Here is a 10,345-nt window from a genome sequence, read left to right as displayed (position 1 = left end):
TGAGTACATTGTGTTGGCTTGGATCATATAAGCATGCCTAACCCTCTTTTGTTCTTATTGTCAATTGCTTATATGAACCAAGCATGCTGAAAACCTCACTCATCTTTTATACATACTCGAGGTTGTGTTGTCATCAATCACCAAAAAGGGGGAGATTGAAAGCATCTAGGCCCCTAGTTGGGTTTCAGTGATTAATGATGACACAAGATTACTGTGAATAACATGTGTTTTGAAGAGACAACTTTAGTTAGGTTATGGTAATGGTAATTGATTGGGCAATTATAGGTTTTATGCCCCTATCGATGGAAATCGTTTTGGTTTTCAAAGGATGGACGACAAGGTTAAGGACGGACTGGTTCTAAGTGTCATTTGGAGTTGGAGAGACACTTAGAGTAGTTTTAGGACTTTGTTTTTTTCCTTTGGACGTACAATTAAGGGGGTAGGACTTCTAGCTTGACCTAGGTGAGACTAATGGTTTAGGTGTGGTACACACTTGTCAAACTTAGCACTAGGTAGGTCAAGGATGGTCCACAGGTCAATTGAAGTCGATACCATTCACAAAAGTCCCCCTTGTGCGGATCAAGGGGGAGCTACACCCTTGCATGGGTGCTCCAACAAGGACTAGTGGGGAGTGACGACTCTCAATACCTCAGGAAAACATCGCCGCGTTCCTCTCTTTCTCTTTACCTTGAGCATTTAAATTTGAGCAATTCAATTCATGTCTTTACATTCTTAGAATTGCCATACTCGAGTAGGATTAGAACCTAGTGTGCAAAATTTTTGTGCAGTAGAACAATAGAAACACTTCTAGGCACAAGAGGGTGAAATGGGCTAAGCGTAGGGCTTAATTATTGCAAGAAATTTAGAATTAGCCCAATCCACCTCCCCTCTTGGGCATCTTGATCCTTTCACTATTGATGAGAGGGTATTTGAGCAAATCAAGAATTTGGAGATAGGTCATGATGCTTGGAAGAAGTTGGAGGAATCATATGAGGGTACTCAAGTGGTGAAGAGTGCCAAGGCATACATCCTCAAGGAGAAGTTTGCTAGCTTTAAGATGAAGGAAGATGAGAATATGTCGAAGATGTTTCATACGCGCCAAGTGAAGAATTGAAGGACAAGGACTTCTCTCACAAATTCTTGAGATGTCTACCAACAAGATTTGGTATGTTGGTCACCTTACTTGTGAGAAGTGGTTTGGACACCATGACCACAAACCAAGTATTGGGAGATGTGATGACCGATGACACATAACATGAGGACAATGATGAGGTTGAGAAGATGACGAGAAGAAGAAGAGTGTGGCATTCAAAGCCGTATCATCATCCAAGAGCAAAGGCAAAGCCAAGCAAGATGCATCAAGTGAAGATGCAAACTCAAGTGCTTGTGATGATGAAGATGTTGACATGACTCTCTTTGTGAAGAGATTTTGCAAATTCATGATGAAGAAAGGCTATCGTGCTAGAAGGAAGAAGTCATATTCCAAGAACAAGGATAAACCAAGGAGGCGCTTCAAGTATGGTTGCAACGATCATCTTGTTGCTCAATGTCCCTACAATAGTGACAATAAAGATGATGAGAACAAGAAGATCAAGAAGAAGGACAAGAAAGAAAAGAAGGAGAAGATGACCTTCAAGAAGAAGAAGGGAGGTTCATATGTGGTCACTTGGGATAGTGATGCTTCTTCAAGTGATGATGATGATAGTGATGATGAGAAGAAGTCATCGAAGAAGAAGACTCTTGCAAGCATTGCTATCAATGACAAGCCTTCTCTCTTCGACACTCTATCGACATGCTTCATGGCTAAGGCCACTAAGGTACAATCCGATGATGAGTGTGATAGTGAGAGCGATGATGAGGATGAGCCATCCAAGGACGAACTCATTGATAATACTTTTCCTATGTATCATGGTTGCTGTAATGTGGTTCAAGTTAAACACTTGTAAGGCCTGTTAGAGTGGTACATAGTAGTGTTGTGAACGAACTTAGTTTGTGTGGTAGAACCGCCTAATCTAATGCTCTCCCAAGAGTACTTGTCTTCCATTAGACACTAAGTACCCAAGAGAGTGCACTAAATCATGTTGTTCCATCAAGCACACCCCGAGGGAGAACTCAAAAATCCACATTTTTTCATCAGGATCATAAATGAGAGAATAAAGCTTACAATATTCTTAACCATTTCTTACATCACTTTATTACAACATTAGAGTACTTAAACAAGTTGAATGCAATACCAGAATGAAGACAATTTTACCTGTAAAAGAGTTTATACATTTTAGGTTTATATTTTTATCTTGCAGTGGAGAACAACATATGATCAAAATTATAGCGAAATAAAGATTAATGGTGAATCATAAAACTTTTCTTCTAAAACTTTTAGTGAGGGTTATAAATAAACACTATGGTCGTAGCGTGAAAGGAATCCTCTCTGAGCCCACCAGGAGGTTTCCACACACAAAAGTCATCTACCATCCATCAATCACCTGCAACAGGGGGAATAAAACCCTGAGTACTCGATTGTACTCAGCAAGACTTACCCGACGGGAGGAAAATAAAAGAGTCCAAGGATATGCAAGACTTATTTGCCTTGTGGGTTATTGCATCTGCGGAAGCATTACTAAAGTGTGTCCTTATATTAAATTTTATTAGCAGTCATCATTAGTCCATTAAATATCCATTCTATGTAAGCACCTATGCTACTTTCAAGCAGGTGGTGAGCAATCAGAACCATTTTACCATCTTTCATATTCCAGTTCTTACTACGGTGCTAGACCATAGCCAAGTCGTACCGTCTCATAGAAACAGCGATTTGCGAACTAATGTATCCCAACTGGGTACCCCGAAACACACGCCTCGCTTGTACCCCAGGCACAAACAAGACCAACCCGTTCCACTCATGTCAAGGGGTCTAGGTCCCCGTCCAAACTTGGACTCCAAGCCCCCACACTTGAGACCCGGTCTCAACATGGTGCTTAGACCTTCACCTTTCCCCGCCTCCAATCAGTCAGTCCAGAAAGAGCGGGAACCCACGACAAGAGCGTAATGAGCCTTCTCGCTCCTATAAGCAAGTATGTGCTTAGGATAATAAGTCTATGACCTGACTACCATCCACAACAACGGACAGTCCTTAATCGACACAGGCGGGATAAATGCAACCGGAGCCTCGCTCGGTTGCCTAACCAAGTCCAAATCCAAATCCAAAGCACGGTCCTACCCGGTCTCCAATTATCATCCATATATATTCCATGTGATAGTTATGTGATAATAAGAACAATAATGTCTTTCCTATCTCTCGCGAGTGATAGGTAATCACTCGACTTCTACCAGAATCCTTTAGCATAGCAATCTACATGATCCTAACATACTAGTAGGACTCATAGGATAAGGATATATATGCAAGTGGATTTCATTCAACTCCTTAAAACTTAATGCACAAGTATAAGATAAAGTGCAGAATAATAGGGGTTCTGCACCGGGGATTGCCTGGGCAAGGTATAATCAAGGATTTGCATTCCACCGTGGTGACACGGTCACCAAGGCACCATCCTCCTGCTACTCTGATCGACTCCAGATCCATCATTTTCCTATTATGATATTCGGAGATGCAGCGTAGAAAATGTAATTAACCAATGACAACTGCGCTCTAAAAACACTATTACGCTTCATAAGCTAACGGGCTAGCACTAATGACTAACGCACTAGGCTACGTATCCACGTTGTCAAGTAAGGCTTCATTTCTGGAACATGTTTTAGTTTTACAAACCCAAGGTGTTTTGGCATTTTATTGATTAAATACATATATTCGTACTAGGGCTCATTTAGCTACCTTAGCAACTAATTTTTATTGAGCTACAAAAATTACAGTGAGCACCTAATAATGTTAGGAATTTACTATGAAAGTTTCAGAGCCAACACTGTCACCTATTTATCATAGCAATTCCTACAAGTTTATATCTTACAATATTAAGTATCTCAAATTAATTAGATAACTCCTAAAAATAATATAAAACTATGTGAACAAAATATACTAGCAAATAGATCATGATTTTAGGAACCTAACAAAATTAGTTTCACAATTTTTAGCCAACTACACAAATTTATATTGCATTTACAAGTTTGCCTTTGAAACTAAATTAGAAAATGCTTAGAAAAAGGAAAAGGGCCGGCAGCAACCCATTCTGGCCCGGTAGCCCAGCGCGAGCGTGGCCTCGCGTGGGTCGCGATGGCCCAACACGACCCAAGGTCGGGAGGCCCGTGCATGACGATGGCTTTGTAGAAAAGCCCCTGAGATTTTAGAGATTAATACGACTACTATATGCACTATTCCTACCGTCAGCAACAATGCAACCAAACCCTCGGATGTTTTCACCTTTACCACGGGGAGATCCCTAGGATCCCCACGCATGCTGGCGTGGCGGCTGACGGCCTAGGGCGGTTATGCTGGGCAAACCAGACTCGCTACGATGGAAGTAAGAGGCCGACTACCATCTACGACTAAACACGCGATGATGGGTGGCGGTTAGGGGCTCAGAGACGCACCAGCATGAGCTGCAGCGGCGAGTGGCTATCCGCTACGGCGGCGTGCCAGTTTTGATGAGCTAGAGTCACCAGAGGACTAACGCGTGAGCGAGTGAGCATGAGGAGCTTACAGCGAGCTTGCCCGTGGTGATGGTTCGGTCAGAGGTAGTCCAAATAGGGCTGGCCACATGCGATCGAGCGGGGCGATGGAGCTCTGTAATGGACACTGGCTCATCACCCCACCGACGATGAGCACCCTGGGCAAAATAGCGTGAGCACCAGATGGAGGAAGTCAAGGCGAACTCAGGGTTACGAGCAATTAATCTATTACCGCTCCAACATGCCTTACCCCCAGTCCACATACTGTGGCGGCACCCATGGCCAGCAGCGAGCAAAACCTGAAATTCGCCAGACCACCGCTGGACCCGACGAGAGTGGGACGTCTAGGTAACTCTCCATATTACTCATAGGTACAAGGAATTAGGCTGGGAGGGCTTGAGTTGGTGATTATGAAGGGGGAGGGCGGCGCATCGCCACTGCTACATCATGCGACGCGGCCCCAGCAGAGGTGACGAGGCCATGACCCGACAGGGTACGACAACTTGGGGACATGGTCGCACGAGCAAGGGCAGGAGGCGTGTCAGTTAGTGCTTAGAGGGAGCTAAGAGGGGTGCCAGCGCGCGGAGCACTTGAATGCAGTAGCCAGGCCCGAGCGGCTCACCGACGTCGGCTAGCGGGACAGGGCGAAGTAGGGAGGTGTCACCGTCACCCTGTAGCTAGGGTCGGTTGACCCAGACGCGGCAGCGGCGGCATGATTCGCGGTAGTTGAATCGCATGGCAAGGCAACTGCCACGTAGACACAATAACAATGGCTGCGGCCTCGGCCCGGCCCCCCGTGCGGCTCAGCGGTCAAGATGGCGCACGCTCGCGGCAACAGCGAGCGCACGTGATAACCGCACCATGATGGCGCCTCGTAGCGCGTCCGCGAAGTGGCTACAGCGGTGTAGTGCAGTGGCAGCGCTTCGGCATAGCGCAGCAGTGCGGCGCAGTGCTCATGTGCACTTGAGCCAAGGCACGGCTTGGTCGACTTGACACGAGGTGGCCGTGACTGGCTCGGCCTAAGGCACAGCATGGGCGGCAATGAGATAGCCACCGGCAAGGTCACGCGCGGTGCATGCGTGCAACAGTGCGAGCACCCTCGTGCGACGCCGCACTCCCGAGCACGGTGACCGCGCACACTAGACCAACCAGCTTGAGGTGAGGTCGTGCATGAATTTAAAGCGTAAAAACCAACCATTTAGAGCTCGGTTGAGGTTAAAACAAGAGTTCAAAATCCTAATAGGTACTAAGGGCTTCTCGTGCACGAATTTAAAGCATAAAAACCAACCATTTAGAGCAGCGAGCACGGCCGGAGAGTGAGCATCGAGGGAGATAGATAGGTGCCAACATGGGTTTGTCACACTAAGCGTTGGTTCATGAACAGAGTGCCAACAGCCTGGTCACAGCGCGTTCTTAGGATGTTAGGGTAACTTTTGCGACGCCACGACAACTCCAACTCATCCGTGAACTACACCCTGCTAAAGCACTCACTTAGAGGCAACCAACAAAACAAAATCGTGGAGCTAGTGCTTAAGTATTTTAGTTAAAACGCAAACGCCAAGATGACATTGCCTTCTTCCTTCTAGTCTTAGAAGGTCCAGAGCTCGGCTCGCACTAACATCCATTAACACCTTTGCCATAATTTTTAATTTATCTAAACCTTATTAACTTCAACCAAGAATTACTACATGCAATAGCCCATACTTTACACTAAACCATATGAACAAAATACTTAAGCACTATTTAACTATTTTGCTCAATATAATTCGCCAAAAATGACATTTTAAACATAAGTTCAAATTCTTGCCAATTCAATGAAAAGGCTGATTTTTAGTTTCAGATTTGATTTTTGAGCTCTCAAGAACACTAGTTAACAACATTTATTTTAAAAAATTAAAGTTGCATTTTCAACTACACCACTTGCTCATCATCTTTACTTAAGTACTACACACAAGTTATATTTTATTTTTGTTTATAGAAATTGTTTTTCGTACCAAACAATTAAAACTACTTATTTTATTCTTGTTAGGATTTTCATTAGCATATTTACGCAATGAGTAAATTAACTTAGATATTTATTTGATTTCTCTCAACCATAAAAGGGAGTCGCACAGGGTTTGTTTATCATTTCATGTGTGTTTTATTTTTTTTTAAACTCGAGAACTTGTTTTGCTAATTTCTCTCGGTACTAAGTAAGCTCGTAACACCCGGGGTGTTACAGTTTGCCTAATTCTCCTTATCAACAATGTAATGTGTTGGTTACTTCTTTAAACCTGTGCTAGCTATTCATTTTCAGTTCATTGTTGCTTCATATGCCTCCCAGCCTTCTTTGGTGCAGGCAAACAAACAGTTTCTCATAGTGGTAGTTGGGAGTTAGTTGTCTTGCCACGTAAGGAGTGCAGACAAACAAACATAAACCTAGCTCAGACTGGCCTAACCGAGAATTGCACCAGCTGGGCCTACCCTATGCTGGCCTGGCCCTCCTGGGCCATCTAGGTTGGGAAGGTCCAGGCAATCGAAGAGCCCGTTTGGTATGGCTCCAGGCCGCTCCGGCTCCGGCTGACACACTGACACGGAGTACTGTCACGCACTGTAGCAACACTGTAGATCGGAGCTGTTTTTTCTCTCTCCACCTTTTTCCTCTCACGGTAGCACGGCAACTGTTCACGGAGCCGGTGAAGCTCGAATTTCTGGCTTCTCTCTGACACGCTACAGTGCATGAACAGTGCGGGAGCTGAAGCGTCTCGGAGCGGTACCAAAGGGGCCTGAACACGCCCCTAATGCCCTCACCCCTAGGCAGCCCTGTGAGGGGGTTATTGAAGCAACCTAATGCCCTCGCCCCTAGACTGGCCCTGTAAGGGGGTTATTGAAGCAACTGACCAGATGGACCAATGTTCATAGGTCCATCTACAAAAAAAGGGGCGTACCCAGTGCAGAGAGCTCCCGCTCTGTGCGGGGTCTGGGGAAGGGTGTTAGTGGCAAGCCTTACCCTCGCCTGTGCAATGCGAGGAGACCACGACTCGAACCCGGGACCTTCCGGTCACATGCGGTAAGACTCTACCGCTTGCACCAGGCCCGCCCTTCATAGGTCCATCTACAAAAGGCACCAAAACTCTAGCATAATCCACACTGGACATGCCACGTTGGCGCGCCGTGGATGTTTTTGACATCAAATGAGCTACTTAAAATGATTAGGAGTCAAAGCTGCAATTTCATAGATCGGGGATCTACATGAGAACGTCAAAATAGTTTGAGGAACACTTGTGAAATTTACTCTTCATTCTAATAGAAGGCAAACTATGTTCTTTTAAAAGAATACACAAAAGAGTTTCATAGCGCAGCATCGTGTATATATGACATAATTTGGCTAATAGCTCCAACAAAATCTAGCAAAATAGGGAAAATTTCCCTCCCCCTTTTTAGTTTATGATAAGGATTACTTTCTTCACCACCTCTCCTTGGATTTTTTTTTTAAATTTAGGTCAGAAGAACCTGTTTTCATTACTCTGAACCCCACATGTCACCACTTTGCTCGGTTTGATCTTGCGTATGTACCACACGAGCCCCCCAACGCCTATGGCTGCAGAGATCGAGGCGACAGCGCTTGCTGCAAGAAAATTGCCCAAATTTGTATCAGAAGTCAGGTTAATTTGAGCCGCTGTGAGTAGCTTATCTCATCAAAGAATCGATCCAACAGTAGAACATCCCTTTTGGACAACAACGAACTGTCAACAACAAATTAAAGAACAGTACTGGAGTGTAGTGCTTGGTTCCATTGTTAGTTGTTTCCTCTGTAAGTCGCTTGTTCTTTTTGTGGCGACAGTGTTGCTATACTTTAGTGTTTAGTGTTTTTCTTCACTGAAGTTTCTTCCTTTTTTTTTTGGTGAGCTTGAGTTGTGTGTAGTGATGTCTGGTCGTTGTTGCAGTCGGTAAAGTCAGTTCTTGTAGTCGGTTTTGTACCTCTTTTTCTTATAACAAAAATGGAGTACGTGGCAAAGCTCTTGCCACCCTTTCGAATAATTAATAAAGAAAATTGGAGTACAAGTAATATTGTGGGGAAGTGTAGTTCTCACCAGCAATGACTCCTGCTGATCCATGATGCCCTGAGCCGTGACCTCCTGCAATTATTACAGGGAGCAGATCATGATACAGATTGATCTATTGCAAATAAACTCAAAATTCGTTTAATTAAGTGAGCCAGGGTGAAGACAGAAGAACATGCATGGTTCTTGCCTTGCTGCCAGTGCGCACTTCCATTTTATCCAGCGATAAGACGATTATATATTATTAAACAATATATTTGCCGCGTGCATATAATCTTGTCTAAGCATCACCCCTTTTGATCTGAGCTGTGTGTTGTCCAACGACGCACACAGAAGCCAATCAATCAAAAGTAAATAAATAAACGCACCTGCACAGTCCGTGGTGGAGTTGCGTCCGTCGCCGCAGATGCAGACGAAGTCCCTGGTAGCCGGGTCGAAGCCGCACGTTCCCCCGTCGCCGCGGCGCTTGTCCTGGCACTGCAGGCACCGCGTCGTGACGGGGACCTCGAAGTCCACACGCACCCCATACGCCGGCACCTGGTCGTAGGGAGGGAACTTGTCCCCAACGGCGCGCCAGTGCACGCTGGTGTACGCCTCGCAGTGCCGTAGCATCGCCCGCAGCGACTCCGCGGCGCGCGGGCGGTACGCGCAGCAGCTCATGTTGCTCTCATCCAGCGCGCCGCGGCAGCCCGGCAGGTTCCGGCACAGGTACCCCGCGCTGTCGCACGCCGAGTCGCAGCGGCCCGGGTACCGGTCGCAGCTGGCGGGGCGCGGCGCCACGATAACGCGCGCCTCGTCGCAGTCGAAGAAGAGGTAGTCGTTCCTCTGGGACAGCGAGAAGCGCGTGCTCGTGTCGAGGCTGAAGGGCGCCGCGTGGACTGAGGTGAAGGGCCGCGCGCATGTCCACATCGACGGGTCTGTCACCACGAGGTGCGGGTCGGAGTAGTCCGCGCCGGCCACCGGGTAAGTGCCCGACGGGGTGCGGAGGCGGAGTGTGGCGTTGTCTGCGCAGGTGAGCATGTTGCGGTAGTACGGGCTGCCGCAGCCGTCGTCGATGCCCAGTGGGTAGCGGACCGGGATGTCACCGCAGCTCTCACGGCAGACCCCGCCACCAGCTGTCGTCGATGGTAGCACCATCATGGCGGCGAGGATTGCAAGCGACGACGCTAACGCATGGAGATGGAGATGGGGAATAATCTCCTCCATTGGTGCAGTGCAAAATGGTGGTGCGAGTGAGAGAGAGCTAGTCAGATGCTTTTGGGTCGCCTGTTTGTGTGAGTCTGCAAGCAAAGAATCGAGCAGATGGCAGAGCGTTGGTTGTTAGACTTTCTCCGACGGGTGACCCCGTAAGGGCATCCAAACGCAAAATGGTCCGACGTATCGGTCTCCAACAGAGCATGTGTACATGAGACTCATTTTGGGTTTAAGAAAAGACACGGCACAACCTAAATCTGAGTATCCTCCTTCGAGACCTATTTATAGAAATAGTTCTCTTTTAGGTCTGGCTGTTGGAGAAGACCAAAAATAGATATTAAAACATTTGCCTATAACATTACCCAAATATGATATGAGTCGTATTTTGGATTCTCATAGTTGGAGATAGTCTTAGGGCCCGTTTGTTTCGGCTCCAAGTGCTCCGGCTCCTACTGACACCGGCACTGTTCATGAAGCTGTTTTTCTCTCTC

General features: G+C 46.5%; 1 protein-coding gene across 1 annotated transcript; it reads right to left on the bottom strand.

The window, feature by feature from the left end:
- Positions 1-7,913: 7,913 nt before the first annotated feature.
- On the bottom strand, positions 7,914-9,877 carry LOC136482076 (uncharacterized). The gene is made up of 3 exons (XM_066479325.1): positions 9,029-9,877; positions 8,691-8,735; positions 7,914-8,224 (listed from the first exon to the last, which is right to left on the bottom strand). Exons 1-3 carry the CDS (start codon positions 9,864-9,866, stop codon positions 8,100-8,102), a joined length of 1,008 nt encoding a protein of 335 aa, XP_066335422.1. The 5' UTR covers positions 9,867-9,877; the 3' UTR covers positions 7,914-8,099.
- Positions 9,878-10,345: the final 468 nt, after the last annotated feature.

Source organism: Miscanthus floridulus, chromosome 9, assembly GCF_019320115.1.
Source record: "Miscanthus floridulus cultivar M001 chromosome 9, ASM1932011v1, whole genome shotgun sequence".
Lineage (NCBI taxonomy): Eukaryota > Viridiplantae > Streptophyta > Magnoliopsida > Poales > Poaceae > Miscanthus > Miscanthus floridulus.
This window is presented reverse-complemented; position numbering and strand designations above follow the sequence as displayed.